At 39.1% G+C, this 22,567-nt stretch overlaps 2 protein-coding genes across 3 annotated transcripts in view; one reads left to right on the top strand and one right to left on the bottom strand.

Moving 5' to 3' along the window:
* The window catches only part of ASL (argininosuccinate lyase), a 60,844-nt gene extending 57,843 nt beyond the window's left edge, over window positions 1–3,001 (bottom strand). The window contains exons 1-2 of one of the 2 annotated variants that reach the window (XM_063457241.1): window positions 2,901–3,001; window positions 2,624–2,664 (exon numbers count right to left, since the gene is read on the bottom strand). In XM_063457241.1, coding sequence (XP_063313311.1) covers window positions 2,624–2,644 — 21 coding nt within the window. In that variant the 5' untranslated portion in view covers window positions 2,645–2,664; window positions 2,901–3,001. Of the gene's footprint in view, window positions 1–2,623; window positions 2,676–2,900 lie in introns of both variants that reach the window. The other variant, XM_063457235.1, reaches the window with a different exon arrangement.
* Window positions 3,002–3,608: 607 nt separating this feature from the next.
* Window positions 3,609–22,567, top strand: part of CRCP (CGRP receptor component) — a 56,447-nt gene continuing 37,488 nt past the window's right edge. Inside the window, exons 1-3 of the mRNA XM_063457251.1 lie at window positions 3,609–3,651; window positions 5,668–5,704; window positions 15,509–15,607. Of these exons, the coding sequence (XP_063313321.1) occupies window positions 3,644–3,651; window positions 5,668–5,704; window positions 15,509–15,607 (144 nt within the window). The 5' untranslated portion in view covers window positions 3,609–3,643. The remainder of the gene's footprint in view (window positions 3,652–5,667; window positions 5,705–15,508; window positions 15,608–22,567) is intronic.

The following is a 22,567-nucleotide window of genomic DNA, read 5'->3' as shown; positions in this document are numbered from 1 at the left end:
TAGATAGCAAAGCAGTGTTACATAGGGTGATGAAAATGTTTAACTCTTACCTGTTATGTTTTGAACAAGAAGCATTAATTCGTAAATAACTTAAACTGCTGAGAACCATACCTAGTCATGTCTGCCTAGCCTGACCATAATACATTTAAAAATGTTCCGTTACCTTCATGCCATATTTGTGTCAAACTGTGATATACCTGAGTTTTTATATGCCGTTGTGGCATTGTCAAATGTTCTGTTACCTCATGCACAATGAAAAATAAAGAATTAAAAAAAAAAAAAACCAACAAATCAGAGGCATCCAAATAAAAGATATAAAACAAAACCAATAATGCATACAAACAGGCAATTAGATGGACAAACTAAAAATGAGAAAAGTGATGGCCAAAGACAGCAAAACAAACACAAAACATTAACTACATAAAATCTAAAACAAATAAATTTAAAAAAAATAAAAATAAAAAGAGTGTAGGTGAAATGAAAACAAAGATGGGCGTGTTGGTTAAGAAGACCAGATTTAAAAAAAATAAAAAAAATAATCAGTTTTGGCCCATTTGGGCAGTAGAGTGTTCCTTTAAAGGAACCAAGTATGGAAGCAGGGCGGGACTGGGAATTCAAAGCAGCCCTGGAAAAAATAAATAAAAAATGTATGGCAGCCCCATAATATATATTTGTTTTAATTGAACCCCACTCAGCCTCCCTACTATTGGGAGAGCTGAGTGAGTCTCTCCCTGGGGTCCAGTGGGGCTGCGCTCTTCCTGCGTGCGAGGGAGCAGTACTCTGTCTGTAGCTGCTCTTTGCTCTCTGCAAGGATGCCGGGGCCGGAGTGATGTCCTATTCCAGCTCCCTGCATCATTACACAGCGCAAGAGAGCAGCTACAGAGTACTGCTCCCTCGCACGCCACCCACAATGCTCCATGCTGCCTCCAAGCTCCTCAGGGCGGCCGGCCGCCTCCAATATTCCCTGTGACACCCGCCGTCAAAGCTCCCTCGGCAGCCACACTAACTAGAGAGCTGGCAAATCCCAGGCGCCAGGGCAAAATTTCTAGTTGCCGTGGCGACCTGGGATTTGTGGAGCCCTGTGCTATGGTATCCCCTCGTAGGCACTATTTTTCCAAACTAAAGATATTTCAATTTGTTAACCTTTCTTCATAACTAAAATGCTCCTTTCCCTTTATTAATTTTGTAGCCTGCCTCTGCATGCCTGTCAGCCTCCTGGATAAGGATTGCCCTCCTTATGGATGTGTCCCCCAAGCTGGACTAATCTAATTACAGACGAGAGGGACATAGGCAGTAGCGGAGGTAGGGTGTTGCATTAGTATAACATCCATGAGGTCAGCCTGTGAACGGACGCTGGAACATGGGAGAGGAAGTGAGCATTTAATGAACATCTTCATTATGCAATAAGAGGTGTCATTTTTCACTATTAAGGATTCCTAAAGCAATTAACTGGTTAGAATAAGCATCTAGAGAGGATGTAAATATCTCTGGTAAGGATAGGGTGCATATTCTTGATTAGTGTGGATGTGAGAAAAATGAGAATTCAAAAGGTTAGTGTTATCTTATAGCATTAAAGAGACACTATAGGCAACCAGACCACTTTGTCTCATTGAAGAGATCTGGGTGCGGTGTCCCTGTCGGTCTCCATTAGTCCTGCAATGTAAAACATTGCAGTACTAAGACAAATTAAAGGGCCACTGTGCACTAGAACCATTTTCTTATTCATATTATTATAATCATTAGAGTTTCTGGAGTCCCCTGGCACTGTCCCTCCATTCAGTGTTAAACCACTTTTAAACAGTTTAACACAAAATAAGGATCTCTGGCCATCCGAAGCCCAGCCCCAAACGAAGGCATAGCTAAAGCAAACAAAACACACTTCCTTCTATCCATACCAGCAATGGGTGCTTTGATAGACTGAAAGTGGTCAACGGACACTCTCAGCTAACTACAGCTGCCCATTTCTACTCAGGCTAATGTTTTCTTATTAGCCCGAGCATCACAAAATGGATTACAAACTTTTTAACACTGAATGATAGGATGTTGCCAGGAAACTCCAGATACTATAGCTACTTCAACATGCAAGCAAGCAAGCATCCAGTGGGGCATTATAACCCTTGGGCCCCCTGTTGGGGCTTCTAAAGGCAAAACACCACTGCCACCTTACAGTAATGCCAACCCTGGGTGCTGCTGTTACCATGTGATAACCAATGCACCCCTTTTCCTTACAGTTGAAATCTCACACAATGTTTGGGGCTCTACAACGTTATGCCAATGGGCAAGCCACCATACATCTAGACCACACTACAAGATAAGCGGAAATAGTGATAGTGGCATGGTGAGGGTGGGGTGCCAACCAAGTTGGAGATGTGAAGAGACTCATAAGCCAATGTAATAATAGAAAGGGAAACTAAAAGAGAGGGCATGGAGAGAGATACACAAAGTGTGTTTAATGATTCCAGTAACATCATATCCTAATAATGGCAATTAAATATTGTTGACAGGAGCAAGACATTTATCTATGGTACCACACAGCAGCTCCCAAACTGGGTCACATGACAAACTTCTACCCCCTCCGTAGCTATAGAACTGCATTATGTTGTCCTTAAAAACATCAAATTACCTCTGCTGCAATTGTGTCCATTTTGAAAATTACGGGAAATTACAGATGTTTCCTAGAAAAAACAATAAATAAAAAGGATTAAAGGTTAATAATCATATTTTTTTTTCTCTTGTGAGAATGCTGTTTACATTAACAATCTTTATTCATTCCCAAAATAGGAAATTCTGATTTTTTTCGAGCCATGTTCACCTGTTTCCGGATATACCCATTTCCTACATGTACATTATTAAAGTATACCCCAGTCTCCTCCAGCTGTCTTTCACTTAGGGTGGGCTCACCTACTGTGGGATCCTGTTGTCCTAAGTCAGCTTGGATTCCAGTAGCTGTCAGAAGCTCCAGGTTCTAGAACAGCTTGCCTACAGCTAAAATCTCACCTGGCCACGCCTCTTCCTAAATACTCCACGCTCTAAGCCCGCCTATAACTCTATCTGACCATTCAACAAAAGGAAGCAGGAGGCGGTCTGCAGCCAGTGAATCAATATTGCATCAATGGGCGTGGCTTCATGGCAGCATTGCTGAATATACACTGTTTTTTGCATTACCTCAATAACCTCATATGTGAACATCTACGTATGTGGGTGTTGGTGGTTCAGCGGTAGAACTCTCGCCTGCCGCAAGGGAGGCACGGGTTCGATTACCGATCAGCCGATGCTTCACGATGTTTTTCCCTTTTAAATGGTTGATGTTAAATTTTAGTCATATATTACATTTGTTTTCATAATTCACACTATAATAATTTGAAATGTCAAAGATTATGCGCTCTAGCTTATAATATGACTGCATATTAATACTCACGAAAATGAGACTCAATAAACATGGTACATATTACAATAAGTATCCTGTTTAGCTTTATTTTTAAGCCAATGTAAAGCAAATCCAGATATTATTTTCCACCTTTTTGAACAGGATTTATTATTTGATTTGACTAACCATTGGCCATAGAGTGCCCGGAACCCTTGTGCAGTAAAGCTGGTTTCCGTGAGGAAGTGGATTAATGATGCACAGTGGAGCGCAGACAGCATGGAAGTGTAAGTGCTGGTTATTTGTTTTTTAAATTTATTTCTCCATGATGAGTACAGATAATAAAATAGTTGGAAACCGGTATTGCTTTGTGTGTTACACGTCACCGTTCATTAGCTAAGCTGAATCTTGCTGAACAAATAATTGTGTGGTTATACTGATACATTCAATGTCTTTATAATCGCATTACATCCCTTAAAATGTTTTAAAGAGAGTTCTATTCTCTAAACTACTGATTGCAGCAAATTACAATCCAAGCTAAAATAGCCAATCTGTTTTTTGTACCTCTGTTGGAGATATTTTTCCAGTTCATCTGTTTTAACCTCAGTTTGGACATTTAAAGGAATCACTGTAACCACTACAGTCTAAATGTGTGCTGACACTTTAAAGGGACACTAATGGCACCCACACCACTTCAGCTCATTGAGGTGGTCTGGGTGCTGTGTCTCTTTATTGCAATGTTTACATTGCAGCTCTAAGTCTGCCCTCACTGGCTGTCTACCATACAGTCACTGGGGGTGCTTCCGGAATCTAAATGGACTTTTGGTTCGTTATCTGAAGCTGGACGTCCTCACACTCTGCATGGTGTAACCTCCAGCATCAGATTTTCCCCATATGAAAGTCTAATGAGAAGGTCTAATGCATTTGCCACGCATTAGACCCCATTCGTCGTGGGACGGAGGAGGGGGCGGAGCTTTGACCCAGCAGTGAGGGACATCAGCGCAGGGATCAGGTAAGTAAATAAAGAGGGTTTAACCCTTTATTTACCGGGTAGGAAGGGCGGGAGGGAGTGGTTAGGCAAAGGGATCGGTAGTGCCAGGAATACAGCTTGGTATTCCTGGCACTACAGTATCCCTTTAACTTTTTACCTGGGGTCTGCCGGGCGCCACTCCTCGCCAGACACTTTCTGCTGTGAGCTAAACACACAGTGCACTACAGGGCTTAACTAAGGAGAGGTAACAGAAGCTCTTAGCCAAAGCTTCCAGTTCTCACCCATCGGACCCAATGTAAGACATTAAACCATTGGCAATTTATAGTTCACTGCAAGATTCTAGTATTGTTTAATACTAAACTAAACATTGTCTCAGAGTTATTTGAATACAGAATTGGAAACATTTCTCTACTATGTTATAGACATAGTTTGAATATATGCCCACATTTTGCGATTTTGGATTCCCAAAAGATTTAGGGATTCATTTAAAATTCTTGTGATTGCTTACAAATCTCTACATAACGGTGCTCCAACCTATCCACACTAATATATAAATATGTTGTGTCCAGGCCCTTACACGCTGCCATATATCTACGTCTGTTCTCTGTTCGTACCCGAACCTCTGACTCCCACTCCATTCCTTGCTCCGCTAGACTCTCACACAGTCTTGGTTCCTTCAAAAGGTCATTAAAAATCACTTTTTTTAGGAAAGCATTTCAATTAAAATGTTAAAAGATTTCCCTCCCCACAACTTGGTAACCCACCCTGCTTCCTCTCATGCAACTCTGCCATCCAAAAAACTAACCCTTCACTGTAAACTATTCTAGTAACCTACTTTCTCCCGTACATGAAATACATCTTACCCTACTTCTTGTACCACTTTTCCCCACTCCTTCTATAATGTGCATCCAGCTCAACTTGTTGAACGTTGTCTGCTAGTCCACCTATTGTACAGCACTGCAGAATTTAGTGGCACTTTATAAATAATAATAATTAAGCTTCAATGTTTAGTGACTAAGCCTTTGTGGGCTTTATCCACTACACTCCAATTTGTAGTGAGTTGAAATATGATTTGCCAAATGTGGGCTAAAATAAAACATTTAGAAACTTTTTCTAAATCACTTTCTGTCAAATCTTGGTTGTTTGTGTCTACTTTTTGGCACACGGATTCATGTGATACAATTCAGACTTCAGTAGATAGACCCCTCTGTGTATGTCATAGGTGAATGTATTCAATGAGAATTACTTGTAGTTTTGTTAGGTAATTATTTTTTGCTCAAATGTTTTATGTGCTTTATTTATTTTTTTTCAGAAAAGATGCAAACGCTGCCCTTCTGAGTAACTATGAGGTAGGCACTTGTGTAAATCTATTATAATGGTTATTTTTACAAGTGAGATTGGTTAGTTTATTTGACAGGTATTGCATATTTTTATATTTGTGTTTTGTTTTCTTCTCTTGTTCCCGCGGTGGTTATAGTGCTTGTAATATTTCTGTAAAGATTTTAGATTTTCCAAAAAAGTATGTTTGCAGATATGCCCCTAACCTGTCAATCAGTTCACAGCAAAGAGTAGTATATGCACAACTGAGTGACAGACGAGTGCCGGAGGGCCCTCCTACAATTGGTTCTCTTGCTTTTCGGCCCAGTGACTACAACATATGATGTTCCCTCCACAAATTCAGGATCATGATGATGCTGGAGTGAAGCTTAGAATTTTCTTTAGCTCCGAATCAGTTAAAATGATCATCTATCTCCTTTAATAAAATATATATTTATTGCTTAAAGGACCACTAAAGTCACCCAGACTACTTCATCTCAATGAAGTGGACTGGGTGCAGTGGCTCTGTAGTTTTATCCTTGCAATGTAAAAATTGCAGTTTTGTTCAATGCTTACATTGCGCGGTTAGACAAACCTCTAGTGACTGTCTTCCTGACAGTTACTGAAAGTGCTTCCTTTACAACAACCGAGTGAAACATCATACATGGAGGGGGCCACTCTTATACAGATACACTAACACATAGGGGCACATATTGGCACACATGCAGATACACATACACACAAACAGACAAATGTCCATTTTTTTTTTTTTACTTATTTAATATTTTATTCTTTTTCTTATTATATATAACATATACAACATCATATGCATTACCATTTCCTCATGTTGCATTACGTGATACAATTTTCAAGTGTATACATATCTGACATACAATACATTAACTATACATTAACAAAAATTAACAAAAAGTCCAGACTGAGGGCTCTCTTGAGTCAGAATAGATTTTAATTTAGTAATTTTACACTCCTATTATAGCGTCTAGCTATCTTTATGTCAAATGTAAGCAGGGTTTATCTATAGACTAGTTTTCCTGTATAATACCTAGCCAGTTTTTCAAAGTAATTGGTTCTTTAACTAGCCCTATCTCCATTTTCAGCTGATAGATTAATTGTGATTTTACTTCCTCCCATATTGGTGTTTCTCTGGTTTTCCATTTCCTAGCGATTGATATTTTAGCTGCTAACAATGTATGGATTATCAAGACAACATATTGATCAAAATTCTGAGACATATATAGTTGTAACAAAAATAACTGTGGTTTCTTGTCAACCTTAATTCCTGTCCATGATTCAATATTCATAGTTACCATATACCAAAATCTTTTTATTAAACCACATTCCCACCATATATGTAGCATTCCTGCCTTATGTTCCCCGCAGCGCCAGCATTTATCCGATGCATCCGGGTACATTTTAGCAAGTTTATCTGGCGTTAAATACCATCTATTCATGATTTTGTATTGGAGTTCCACTAGGTTCAAACAATGTACATTTTTTATGATCAAATTCAATGCTTTCGTCCAGTCATCGTAACTTATGTTATTGTCTATTTCCTTTTCCCATTTTGATATTACTAGACCAATAATTTCTTCCGGGTCAATTTAGATTAAATTAAAACACTTTGAAACTAACTTTTTAATAATAGTATGGTCTTTTAATAGTTGTTCCAGTATTAAATGTTTCGCTGAATAATTTTTTAATAAGTGCTCTTTAAGATACCCCTTTATTCTTATATAGGTAAATATCTCTTTAGAATGCAGCTTATATTCGTCTGTTAAAGTATTAAAATCTTTTATCTTACCATTATCTATTATATTGTTAATTTTGTTAACCCCTGCATTGATCCAGCTCTGGATGTTCAGGTCCATTATATTTTTTTGCAGCTGTCCAAAATCAATGCTAGTAAGCAGTTTGTCTTGTAAGTCTAGATCTTTTCTTAATTTATACCATATGGGGATTATATTGTTTAGGATCAAGCCCTTATCATGATTGCCCTGTCTAAGGTTTTTTCTATGATCTGTCTTCCAGAAAAGAGAATATATATCCTCCTTTATTTCATCGTTAAGTAGACTCTGTTCCATTTTAAACCAGATTTGTTCTTTTGCTAAATCGGATTGGGTTATTATTGCTTGTGCTATATTACAAACTCTCCAAGTATGATTTAATTGTGGAATTCCCAGTCCACCCGATTTTATCTTTAACCTTGAATGGTTTCGACTTAATCTAGGACGTTTTTGACCCCAAATAAATGTATTAATAATTGATTGTGCTAAAGATAGCCAGCTTTCTGAACAGTATAGGGGTAGCATGCGGAAGAGATACACCCACTTTGGGTATATATAGAATTTTATAATATTTATTCTCCCCCACCATGATACTTCAATTCCCTTCCAATTATTCAGGGTTTTTGCTGTATCTTTCATTAGCCTTAAAAAATTTTGTTCCATCATATTATTCGGTTCATTAGTAATTTCTATTCCCAAAACTTCCATGGTATTTTTTTCACAATTAAATCCGAATTTGTCAAATAACTTTTGCTTAATATTTAACGTGAGATTGAATGAAAGTGCTGTAGACTTACTTAAGTTTAATTTATATCCTGAATAGAGTGAATATTCCTCTATAGAATCCATGACCTTTTCCATGGATTTCACGGGGTCTCTCAGAGTAAGCACCACATCGTCTGCATACATTGTGAGCTTTAATGATTCCTTCTCTAGTTCTATTCCTTTTATAGAGTCATCAGCTCTGATTTTGTGTGCTAATGGTTCAAGACTAATCAGGTATAAGAGTGGGGACAGGGGACAACCCTGTCTTGTTCCATTTGTTAACTGGAACCATTCGGAAGAAAATCCGCTTCCCACTACCCTAGCTGTTGGAGTTGTATATAAAGCCATGATAGCCCTGGTGATATTACCTTGAATTCCAAAGCCAGATAGGGCTTTCTCCAGAAACTCCCACCGTACCCTGTCAAAGGCCTTTTCGGCATCTAATGACAGGGCAAGGAGGGGGATCTTGTGTCTGGTTGCCAGATCTGCCACATCTATCAATCTCCTAATATTAGAAGTTGGGGCTCTACTGGATATAAACCCCACCTGGTCCTGATGAATAATACTTGTTATTACATTAGATAGCCTGTCTGCTAGAACAGAAGAGTAGATTTTAATATCGCTGTTAAGTAATGAAATAGGTCTATAATTTATTACTAGTTCCAAATTTTTCCCACGCTTTGGAATTGGAACTATGTGGGCCTTTAACAGTTCGCTGGGGATATTTCCGTATGACATAAAGTCATTAAATAGTTTGGTAAGTGGTTCTATTATATTACCCCTAAAGGTTCTATAAAAGCAGTTACTGAACCCATCAGGTCCTGGTGCTTTTTTTGATTTTAATTTTTTAATTGCAGATTCTACTTCATTTTGTAAGATAGGTTCATTTAATACTTTCAGTTGAGCCTCTGTTATACACGGGAGTTTGAGTTCTGTAAAGAATTTGGAAATATCATCAGTACTATTTCCCCCGGGTAGATTATATAGTTCTGCGTAATACTTTTGAAATGCATTACCGATCTTCTCTGGCGACAAGACTACTTCTTCTCCGTTTATTTTTAATTTAGAGATAATTTTTTTAGTTTTTTCCTTTTTTAATCTATTTGTTTATCCGCTTTATTCCCTTTATAGTACCAGTTTCTTCTTAAACGTTCTAACGCAAGGTTAGATTTGTTTATCAATATATTATTAATACTCTCTTTTATTTTTTTTAATTCTTTACTTATTTCAAACGATATTTTTTTTTTATTCTGTTTTTCCAATCTATCATGATCTATATAAAGTTGTGCCAAGTTTTGTAAGTTTCTTTTTTTTTCCCTCTGTGCCCACTTTTATAAAGCTTCCCCTGATTGTACATTTAAACGCACACCAGAGCGTAGATAAGGAGATCTCAGAATTATTATTTTCTCTGAAATAATCTCCTATAGCTTTTTGTATTGTGTCCACATTTTGGTTTTTTTTTTTAACAAGTATTCATTCAATCTCCAGTTAGATCTAGTTTTAACAAATTCTTCTTTGATTTCTAGAATTAGAGCATTATGATCTGACCATGGGATATTAGTGATCAGAATTTTCTTGACCCTTCTAACAATGTTTATTTCTGTCAATATGTAATCTATTCTTGAATATACCTGATGCGGGAAGGAAAAACAAGTATAATCCCTTTCCATAGGATGCCATATGCGCCAAATATCCATAAGGCCTGCCTTTTTAATTACCTCGTTAAATTTTTGGGAGGATTGTTCTAACTGTCCCTTGTTCTCATTTTTTTTTTATTTATTTCTGTCCATATCAGGGTCTAGTATACAGTTGAAATCACCCATATATATTATTTTCCCTTGTTTAATTTTTTCGACTTTATTCACCAGTTTATTTAAGAACCTTATGGGAGCTTTATTGGGCGCATATAGATTTACAATTGTGTATATCTGATTGTTTATCTCTCCGATTATTATGAGAGTCCTTCCTTCGTCATCTGGAACTTGGTGAATTAACTTAAAATCTATCTTCGCAGAAATTATAATTGCTACCCCTCTTTTCTTGTTCTTGGGCATAGAGGACCTAAAAATATGTGGAAATTCTTTTGAGCCAAACCTATCTTTGTCATTTTTTAGCCAGTGTGACTCTTGTATTCCACATATGTGTATTGACTCCTTCCTAATAAAATCGGTGAGGATAACTCTTTTCTGCGGTGTATTTAACCCCCTTACATTCAGAGATGCTATTCTCAGCATAACTTAATTCTATCTGACCCCTTTCCCCTCAGTCTGGACAACCAAAAAATAACATAACATACAAGACATTGCACCCCTACATTTAACATTAAAATAAATGGTTCCTTTCCTATAGGAGCCATAAATATCCCTGCGTTCCTTCCCCCTGTGTGTCAGGAGGGAAGAAATTTACAAATTAACCACCCTATATGGTTAGGTGATGGGATATACTAACAATTCTGTCAAACGTATAAGAAATCTGCGAGTTACCCTGAGTTCAAGCGAGAATAATAATAAGAAAAAAAAAAAAAAACATTTGCTTTACATTCTTTACCTAAATTCCTTCTCTCTCCTCTCTCTTTTCCCCTGTATTATTTATCTTAAGTGCTCATGTCCAATATTATTTACTTAAAGTGTGATAAACTCTCTGTTTATTATTTATTTAATTTCCCTACCCTTCTCCCTTACTATTTATACTAATAATATCTATTCTTTCAGTGCTCAAGTGCTCCACTCCCTTGAATTTCTCTTCTCTTTACCTGGAACTACTATCATTTATTTGTGTGATATTCAAAAGTGTCTTATATTCCTTCACTTCTAACCCCCTTTGTCTTACTCATCCTCTTCCTCTCTATTTCCTTTCTTTCTATATCTTCTTTTATATTTGTGTAAATTATTTAATCATGTGAAATTCTATTTCTATTTCTCTAATTTTGTTCACCTCGTGTTAGTTTCTATAAAAGGGATTATATTAACTACCCTACTTTCCTAAATTTCTTATTCTTTGTTTCAAAACACATCTTTACATAAGCTGCTTATCAGTGTTACCATTATATTTCCTTCCAACCAAAGTCTCCCATCAAGGGAAAAAGATAGAGGGAAAGAGCTCACGCAGGAGAAAAAAAAACCAAAAAAACAAAACATAGGGCTACATTAGAGTTACCTCCTCCCGTCCCCAGTTCCGGGGGAGGGGGGGGGGGGGGAGTCCAATGCAGACCCATGCATCAATTATTTAACAGTTTCCGGAATCCGTTTCCACTTTTTCTCTATACCCTTTGTAGGGCTACTTAGAATTACCTCTTCCCGTCCCTTATTCAGGGGGAGGGGGAGGGGGAAGTCCAATGTAGACCCATACATCAATTATTTAAGAGTTTCGTGTATCCATTTTTGCAAACTCTGAACTTCTCTAAACACTTCCGCTTTTTCTCCATACATGAATCTTAATCCAACTGGGAACAACCAAATGTACTTAATTCCCATTTCTCTCAATTTAACAGTACATGAAGTAAAATTTCTTCTAGCCATTCTGGTACTTCTAGATAGGTCATTAAATATTTTAATGGATTCATATTTAGAGTCCTGTAGGGATTAGGATCTCATTGCCCTCATAATTTCTTGTTTAAGTCTATATGAGTTTAAAGCTGCAATGACGTCTCTTGGATGCTGAGCTGGAATATTGCTTGGGTTTGGGATTCTATGTATTCTTTCCGTGCAGTATTGACTATTAGTCTGCTGGACCCCCAAAAATGTACAAAGCTCTTGTAGAAATTCCTCAAGTCCTCCTGAAGACACTTCTTCTTGGATTCCTCTTATTCTGATGTTATTTCTCCTTGCTCTATCTTCGTTATCCGAAATCTTAGCCTCCATTAACGCCATTTTTTTTTCCATCTGTATAATTCTTTCTTCATTTATACCTTGTTGTAATTTTATATGATCCATTTTATCTTCCATTAGATTTATCCTGCCCATTATTTTGGCTATCTCTGTTTTGAATTCCCCCATCATTAGGTGTATCTCTTTCTTTATGTTTTCCAGTTGCGCTTGTAAGCATTCGTTCAAGAGATCTTTTCCAATCAGGCCAGTGTCTTTACTTAGAGGGTCCAACGTTTCGTGCTCGGGATTCATTTGTATTATAGGTTGCATTATGGGTTGGGCTACTCCGTTTATACTATTTCTTCTTTCTGCCCTCTCCTTGTCTTGGGGTGAGAAATAGTTTGAAATTATTTTTTCATTTCTTTGGTCGGACTTCTTTTCTCTTTTGTTTCCCAGCTTGAGTTCACCTTTTTTGTTTGCCATTCTTGCGCTTTATTGCGCATTCGTGTCAAAAGGTAATAGGGAGAGAGAAAAAAAAAAGAGAGGAAAAAAAAAAGAAAGTTTTTTTTTCTTTTTTTTCCTTTGTGTTATTCAGTCTTTCTTTCGCTTGATTTTATCCGATATCTTGGGTTCAGGGGCTAGTGACTAGGGTCTCACAGCGTTCCACGGCTTTCAATTTTTATCTGGCGTTTTATTCTTAAGCTCCAATTATCCAATTATCTTAACCTTCAATTAGTGAATATTAGAGCGTTTAGAAAGGAAAAAGAAATAATATTTTATCCAAACAATCCACAGGTCACCAGATGACTCCAGGACATTTACAAAGTAGTACTTTTTCTTCTTGAAAGACTATTTTAACCATATGCAGTGAGGGTTAAAGATATTCCATATTATTCCATATATTCTGCATTATTCCATTCTTTTTTTTTTTTATATCCGTCTTAACTATTTTATATATATCTATTAGCTTAACCGCGCTCATCCAGAAAATACAACTCTCTCAACCACAATTCGTTTGAAGCCTTTACACGCTTCTGTTAACGGAATTTTCAGTGGTAATAAGTTAGTCACATATGACGAATCTCTCAGCCGGGATTGATTTGGAGCCTCTCCACGCTCCTACTTATGCAGTTTTTTAGTACGCCTATATACCAGTATATATCAGTATATCTTAGCTGAAATTAGTTTGGAGCCTTTGCATATTCCTATTAATGGAAATTTCAATAAGTCTATATAGCCGTATATAGCAGGCATGTGTCCAGTATGATCTCTGTATGCCGGTGGAGGGATAGAAATGCAGTTTTCTATTGATTCTATTAATTATGCAGACTTATTCAGCTTGTTTATATGCTTGTTTATATGCAATTTGTATACTTGCGGTTAGGCTTGCGGTTAGGCTATCCTCTGCCTGCTGATACCGCCATCCTTTCTTTCCCAGCCTGCCGCCGCACTGGACGTTATACTGTGCTCGTCTGTCCGTCCACCTCGCGCATCTGCTCTTTCGTTCCCCTCCACTGCATTGGCTCCAACTTCAACCCTCACTCTGTCCTGGATCTCCACGCCGCCGGAGACTCTCCTGAGCCGCCCCCTGAGCCGCCTGGGTACTGGGTACTGCTCACGGTATATCCGTTCGTCCGTCACCGGCCACCGCCATGGACCCTCGGTCTCAGGTACCTCGCAGCTTCTCTAGTTTTTTTGCGGCTTTTCCCCTCACCATCCGCGGGACGTGACCAGCGTGCGGCGTCACGTCATCGCCCCTCCCCCCCCGACAAATGTCCATTTTTAAGCCACCCTTCTGTACCTTTTGTTGCAGGAGGGTGGCTTCCCTGCGGTCTTGTCAGCTGACTGTGGATGTTGGGAGTCAGAGGCTCTCCCGGACTGCGCCCCCCTCCTCTCTGCCCCTCCCACACGGCTCTGTGTTAACTGGGTGAAAAGTTTCTGACTGTAATCATTAAAAGGGGCCTGGTCGCAGCTGTTAAAGGATTTGTAGTGTTAATTGGGCCACTGAAGACACATTGCCATCGAGAGGCCCTAAGTGCATAGACAGTAGTTAGGCCGCTGGCTATAATGGCCCTGTACATAGTTTTACGGTGTCTGTTCACTCCACCCATGCCTATCCAAGTTCCACATAGGAAAGCAATAAGCAATACAATGCTTTCCTATGGACTTCAGTGTCTACTTGGTTAGTGCAGAGGAAGCGCTGATAGTATGACAGCCACTAGAGGTGGGTTTAACCCTTCTCAAAAAATTTAAATGTTTTATATTGGTGACTATAGTTTCCCTTTAAATTTAACCCATCAAAACTGGTTCACTTTAAAGGGACACTCCAGGCACCCAGACCACTTCAGCCCATGAAAGTGGTCTGGGTGCCAACTCCCATCACCCTTAACCCTGCAAGTGTAATTATTGAAGAAGAATTATTGGGAGACGCATGGGCGGAGCCTGACCGAGCGCCGAGGGACACCCAGCACCAGGAGACAAGTGGCAGCTCGCATCAAATTTGATGCCAGAGTAACACAGGCATGGAGACAGGCAGTTGCCAGCATCAAAACATACCAGAATGATGCCAATAAGGAGAAATGTTGCTATGTGTCAGCGGTAACATGACACATAATACCTGTACGATAAAAGGGTGCAAATACAGTTGAAGTGGTTGAAGGTGTGAGACATGGGCAGATTGAGGAATTTCTTGGTAAATTGAAACTTTTTCCTTAAGAAATTATGGTTTTTTTTTTGTTTAGTGATTTTTGTTTTGTTTCAACTGCAACCTCTTTAGTGATGATTTGAGTATTTTCCTATTATAGACCGCACGAAGAACCAAAGCAGTGACTAGCAATGAGTAGGAAAGTAAGAGCTAAACATATTCTGTCTGAAAGGGAAATGAGGTGAAAGACACCAAGGGAGATGAAAGAGGACTTTTGGTTCTGCAATACTGTGAAGTCAGTGCAAACAGTGAAGATCCCTGGAGCATTTAACTTCAAGTAAAGCAAAGCTATAACGCCTCTGCTTCATTGAGGCACAAAGCATGCTCAAATGCTTCAGAGTAGACTTACAAGTTATTTACATTGGATTAATCCATGCTTTTGCTTTCTTACACTCTGTGATTTCAAAATAACAAGATAAACTCTGAGAAAGCGTAGTGATACTCAAACTTAGTTATTCATTCTATTAGTGACTGCATTTCAGGGTTCATGGCTGATACTTTTGGGTGTCTCTATGGTTTAATAAAATATTGGGCCAGCTCTTAACTATTTCATTGAAGATCATTTGTAAAGCGCGTTTTAGGTGAGCCTATTTTTCTTAAATATTTGATTGAGGGAAACTTTAATGTTGCTTCCTTTATAAAAACAAAATATAGAATTTTATGTGAATTTTCTGTTTACAAACTTATTTATGAATTGTATCAGTGACTGCCATGGTGATAAGTAAGGCACTAATCAAATTATGTTTTAATTACTAGGTGTTCCAGCTCCTGACTGACTTGAAACAACAACAGAGGGAAGGCCGGAAAAATAAGAGTAGTGCTGGGCAGCAAAACCTTAATACCATCATGTATGAGGTAGGTTCTTTTACACAGTGATCTTACATATGCACTGCTTTTATCAGCATATAGCATTATGGTGGTTATACGCACTAACCAGACATATAATAAACATGATTGGTACATGATCAAATTACATACAATAGCACTAAATGTTACAGATTTAATTTCCGATACATTGATAAGTGATTCATATTGCGATAGAAAGCGGTACACAGAAATTTGGTTCAGGAGTAAATCCTTGCAGTAAATTATTCACAAAACAAAATTTGTAACTGGACGGAAGTGGCTCATGGAGTGGGTTTTTCATCATGGTGGGTTTTTCTATCTTTTTTAAATTTATTTCTGAAGGATCTTGCATTGATTTGTGGAAGATGTGCTTCCTGATGACACATATAAGAAAACAATCAGATTTGGATGTTTTTTTTAATTTTCTAAATAAACATACAAGTGACAACAACCAAAACAAAAAATAAGTTTATTACTTTCCTTTTGGAAGTTCTATGTTCTTTTGACAAATGAGTAAACTTTAAAATCCAAGAAAAACAGGCCTTTTCTATATATAAATGTTATGATTCTTAGGGGCAGAATAAATGTATAATTTACACAATGATCATGGATATCTTTTATCATGTGATCTTTTGTTGGCTTTTAAAGAGTAGAGGCGTAAAAGTGTGGTTTACTGCTGCTTTTCCTTCCTCGTTAATCCAGTAGAGGGCACCAAGTGGCAGCTTATTTTTATGACATTCTGTTCTTTCAAGAGATGCTCAGAAAACCTTTGCACCTATATTAAGCCTTCTGGCTGTTTCCACTTACTGCACACATGTACAATCTAAACAACAAACATAACACCTGTTGCCTTGTGTGATACAGGTACTCCTTGTAACCATGAAGATATAGAGATTTGTTCAAAATGTTGGGAAGCAAATTAATGTATATATCAATGTCACAACGTCATAAGTACATAGTTTGTATTGTCTTGTGACAGATGGATGTAAACATATCTTGTATTGTAAAGGAAAACAGATAACCATCATTTATATGATACAAGGTTGACTGCTTTCTTAAGGTGGAACACACGACACTACTATTCTTTATCTAGAAATACTTTATTTTTGCATACTAGGTTGCTACTAATTTGTGCTGTACATTTTAATTGCTCTGCACAATATTTAAAGGGGTATCTAAGCCTGTAGTAGAGGTTATAGTCCATGCATGCTGCTGGCAACCTTCCCTGATTCTGTGTCAAGCACTTTGACACAAACCGAAGGTTCCTCAGGCATCCACACCCCAGCCCTTTATTTGCCATACTGCTGTGATGTGATTATACTTGTGCATTACAATGGTCACTTTCATCCTTATTTGGATGCCAGTATGGCAAGTGAGGGGTGAGGCTAGCAGGGCACCTGAGGAAGCCTATTTCTGTGTCAAATTGTTAGAAAGCAGTTTACCACCTAAACGCAGCATCTACTCCTAAGGGGTTTTGCCTGTTGTTCATTTAATATTCCATATGCTGGCAGTGTCCTTGTGCTTTGATTTTAATGTCGTTCTAATCTAATTTAATGTAATGTAATTCTAATCTAATTTTATTCTATTGTCTAGATGAAAATGCTTGTTCTTGGGTAGAACATTGGCTTAAAAGTACAAAGAGTTGTCATTAATGGTACATTTTCAAGCTGGACAGAGGTGGCAAGTGGTGTCCCTCAGGGTTCTGTTTTAGGACGCCTTCTATTTAACATGTTTATAAATGATCTGGAAGGCAGCATTGAAAGTCATGTTTCAGTTTTTGCAGATGACACAAAACTCAGTAAAATAATAATATGTGAGCAATATATTAGTTTGCTGCAGAGGGATTTAGATAGACTGGGGGACTGGGCACTCAAATGGCAGATGAAATTTAATGTTGAAAAATGCAAAGTTATGCACTTCGGCGTAAAGAATACACAAGCAACATATACCCTTAATGGAAGCGAATTAGGGATAACAACACACGAAAAGGACTTGGGAATTGTTATAGACAACAAACTATGCAACAATGTGCAGAGGCCAAGGCCAGTAAGGTATTGTCATGCATGAAAAAGGGCATTCATTCTCGGGATGAGAATATCATTTTGCCTCTTTATAAATCACTGGTAAGACCACATATTGAATATGCTGTGCAATTTTGGGCACCTGTTCTAAAGAAGGATATTATGGCACTAGAACAAGTGCAGAGGTGGGCTACAAAATTAATAAAAGGAATGGAACATATCAGCTATGAAGAAAGGTTAACAAATTTAAACCTATTTAGTTACAAAAACGTCGCCTGAGAGGGGATATGATAACATTATACAAATATATTTGGGGCCAATACAAACCATTGTGTGGAAATCTATTCACAAACCGGACTTTACATAGGACACGAGGTCATGTGTTTAGACTGGAAGAAAGAAGATTTCGTCTAAGGCAAAGGAAAGTTTTTTTTACTGTAAGAACAATAAGGATGTGGAATTCTCTGCCTGAAGGAGTGGTTTTATCAGAGTCCATACAGATGTTCAAACAGCTACTAGATGCATACTTGCAAAAACAGAATATTTAAGGATATAATCTTTCAATCGAGAGTAATAACTGCTTGATCCAAGGATAAATCTGACTGCCATTCTGGGTCAAGAAGGATTTTTTTTTTTGCTTCAAACTGGGTTTTTTGCCTTCTTTTGGATCAACAGCAAAAAACATATGTGAGGAAGGTTGAATTTGATGGACGCAAGTCTCTTTTCAGCTATGCAACTATGTAACTATGTAATATGTAATTGTAGTATAATGCACAATATTAGTAGCCATTTACTCTCACTTTTTCTAAACCCTGTGTGGGAAATCTCTCTTTTTTTGGGGGTGGTGGTGAATTAAGATCGCCAAAAAAAAAAACAGTTTGTAACATTGCCTGTGGATGTCACCAATAGCGTGCTGCAACATTCTTAGAGTGTCCCTTATAATACTTCAATAATTGTCATTACAGTTCTAAGCCCACTGCTAGAAGCCCGGAAAAGAGTGCACTTATCAAATGTTTTAGAGACATCAAACATACACTTCAACAAAAGTAGAAAATCAAGAAGTGAAGAATATCAGGCACATGCGCACTTCAATAGAAATGTTCGGCGCACATATATGAAAGCAGTCTTTGTGAGGGACAAACCAGGCTAGAGTTACCCAATATTTTTAATGCATTACGCTTTAAAACATATATGCAAAAACAATAATAAAAAATATGATACTCTCACTTGAATTTCTGCTACAAAATCCAAGTCTTGTAATAGATAGATATATGAAAAGTATATTTATTTGTTTCTCTCAGCTTGAGTGGCAGTATTTCATATTCGGTCCAGCATTATATAAGAGTAGTTTGCATACAATTGTGAATGCAGATCACACTGCTGTGCATAATGTAAATGAGGAATAACCTTTGCTCAGTTACACAGTGTAATGTTTGCAACCCACAGCAGGTTGTTGCTAACGAGTAATGGGTTAATTGTGAATCTGATGATGTAGACCTGATCAAAATACACAGAATGAGACTGCGTTCGTATTAACTGTGCTTAAACTCTGTTGCTCTGCATTACAGCATTGTTTAACCCCTTAAGGACCAAACTTCTGGAATAAAAGGGAATCATGACATGTCACACGTCATGTGTCCTTAAGGGGTTAAATGAAATAATATTTCTTTGCCACTTTTTTTCTTTTTCTTACTTATCATACATATTTAGCCCGTTTTGTAATTTTCATTCTGAAATGTAACCTGTGCGTCTTCAAGTAAAGTTGTGCTGTACTAACCTAGGCTGATTGCCGTGGGTTTCATTACCAGATTATGGATTCATGACGTGTTTCTTCAGATGGAGTAATAGTCATTATAAAAAATCTGATATCATCAGGTCCTATGTAAGATATAATCACAGAAGTCTGGAAGAACCATTATGAGCAGAATACTCCAATTCCATCTTCTGAAAACAATATATGTATTTAATTTTACCAGAAGCTAATTCTCATCTAACAACTGATCTCTCCAAGCCTTCACTGCAATATAAATCTCTCTGAGATGTAAATGAGTTTGGGGGATGTCAGATGTTTCCAGCATACTGAATCTCTGTTTAAAATGTGAATTTTCTGTACAGGGAAGCAGGAAATGTCATAAAAGAAAGCTTATATTAAAGTAGCACAAATTTAGCATTCCAGATGCATTTCTGCTTCTGCCATATACAGCTTTTGAGCTAATGAATGGATTGTTATGTGGGTACTCTGTGAGTTATTAATATATATTGTTTTCTTAGGTTTAAAGGAATTCTTTAGTTTGTGGCTCATTCTCAGATATTATAGAAGATCACATGGTCCCAATAATTACAGGATGTAGGAAACAAAATAGAGTTTTGTAACAACCAGGCAGCTTAACCCCTTAAGGACACATGACATGTGTGACATGTCACGATTCCCTTTTATTCCAGAAGTTTGGTCCTTAAGGGGTTAAAGGAACACTTTAGCGTTAAAATACTAGTGTATTCCGTACTCTACAGTGTCTTTCTAACTAGTTAGGTGAGGCTCCCCTCCCCGTTTCTACAAAATAAAGCCATTTTACTAACATATTTCCCCTCACAGTGCAGGTGTCTACACTGCCATCGCACCTTTAAGGCTGAGATATTTTCAGTCAACCAATACCTTCCCATAGGAAAGTATTGGGAGGCCAGTGCGCATACGCGGCAAAAGGCAGTGCATCGCCAATCAGATGATCCCCGTGAGACCATCTTATTTAAATAACAGAGTTTCACTGGCTGTTTGAATTGAAGCGCCTCTAGTGGCTGTCAGGAAGATAGAGACTCAAGGTATTTTTTTAAACCCTGCAATGTAAACATTGCCGTGTAAACATAACCATCCCTGCAGAATGGCATTGCTTTACATTGCAGGGTTAAAATAACATGTAAATGGAACCTATTGAGTCTAGGTGCCTATAGTGTCCCTTTAAAGGGACACTCTAAGTACCATAACCACCACAGCACATTACAGTGATTATGGTGCCAGGAAGCCCCAGGAGATGTCTGCTAGTAATCTGTCATACCATTTATGAACTGTGTGACACTTACGTGGCAATCTCTGGTACCTGTGGTTCTTGCCAGTCTGAGTTGGTTGAATAAAACAGCAGTTCATAGTTCATACAAAGCTTTACCAGTATTCATTGACTGAGATAGTCAACTGACAGCTCTCACCCAATGCATTCTATTTAAATCTGCTATGAGTTAGTATAACGTCACCTGTGGAGCACCATAACCAGTACAGTGTGCTTTATTTTTTTTATTTTTTTTTAATTCTTTATTTTAGTGTGCAAGAAAAGAATAAGATACAGGTTGGCCTAGTCGTGACAACATCGCAAGGCTTATTATAATCAGACATTTGCATACAGTGCCATGATATACAATACAGTTGCACTTTTTTATAGTGTAAAGAAACAGGCTTCACTATAGATTGTAGTGTAAGATTTAGAGAATTACAGGCTAGCGACCTTACATTAGTAAAAGATGAAGTAGGTTACTGTGTGAGAGTGCATAGGTATATTGCCTGGCATGTCAATGGGCAATTAAGAGCCGTCAGCATTAAAACTGACACCATAAGTTGTGGGAGACCTTGCTTAAGGAAATAGGAGGTAAGGTAACGCTTTAAGTGGAACAGGCTTAGTGTCTCACTGGTAACACATGTTCTAGCTTAGGGTACTGACAAGTTGCTTATATTAGTGTGCCAGGTATATAAAAGCAGCTCCACTGTTGCTGGTTATGCATCAAACTCTAACGGTAATAAAATAAACAGGTGCAGTAAATCAAGTTTATACGTGTTCGCCAGGGTCGTCTTTGTCGGTGTCATCACCAGAGCTGGCCAGCCGGCAGTCCGGATCCTCGCATCTGCTCATCCGACGCCCAGTCTGTGGGGAGGTTTGTGATCGCTTTTCCGTGGGCTTGTTTCATGTGGGTTAGTGTCCTTCGATAGGGTGTAAAGCTGTACCTCGCTTAGGCTCCACGTGGTGCCTTGCCATCTTGCTCCGCCAGGGTCCTTTTGAATGCTGGTTGCGGCTAAGTATCCCCGCTGTCTTCTTGATGTGGGAGTGAGGCCCCTCCGGGCCCCGGTTGCGGCTGTGATGCGCTGTCGGCGCCTGATATGCTGGGTGGCCCTCTCGTTTCTGCAGGCCGCAAGCCGAGCCCGGGCCCTCCGAGTGCATCTCACCAGCTTGTGTGTCGGTGGGTCGTGTGTGGGGGTTCCCCCGGTTTGTCGGGGCCCCGGCAGGCATTGACGGGTGTGCGGTTTGCTGCCCTGAAGTCTAGGCATGGTCCCCACTCTCCTCCGCTGCTTCTCACTGGGAGGCAGCCTGGCGGTGCCCTTCAGGGTCGGTGTAGGCATAGGTAAGTTGGAGGGCAGGCGAGGGTCCTTTGTGGCTGTTCGGGCTTGTGTTATTGTGGCCCACAACCTTGCCCAAAAATGGTTGAAGGCTGCTGTTATGCGGTCTTCCTGGTATGCCTCGTGTGCCTGTCGCTCGGGTCGAAGTTTAGTGGGTGTAGGCCCAGAAGCGGTGTCGGCAGCCTCCATCTTGGGCGCTGGGTGCGGGATGCGCATAGTCGCGGAGGCTTGTGGGGTCCTGTGGCCCCGTGGAGTGCGGACCGGGATGACCCCCGCCGGTCCATAGGGGGGGGAACGTGGGCCCGGTAGCGATTCTGCCAAGTGTGAAAGCGGCGGGAGAGCGGCCGTCCCTCCCGCGCCTCTCGTGTGGGTAGGCCGCATGTTGGCGCCGAGCAGGGCATCATCGTTTGAGGTGTCCTTCTGTAGGGCTCGGTGTCCTCTGCTTGTGGTCAGCATCCCGAAGCCCGATCTGGGTGCCTATTGTGGTAAAATCTGCGTTTATCGTTTTTTGGCCCGGGAGCTGTTGCTTCTTGCGTCCACTCGCCAGTACAGTGTGCTTTAGTGGTTATAGTG

The sequence above is a fragment of the Pelobates fuscus genome, chromosome 1 (genome assembly GCF_036172605.1).
Source record: "Pelobates fuscus isolate aPelFus1 chromosome 1, aPelFus1.pri, whole genome shotgun sequence".
NCBI lineage: Eukaryota > Metazoa > Chordata > Amphibia > Anura > Pelobatidae > Pelobates > Pelobates fuscus.
This window is presented reverse-complemented; position numbering and strand designations above follow the sequence as displayed.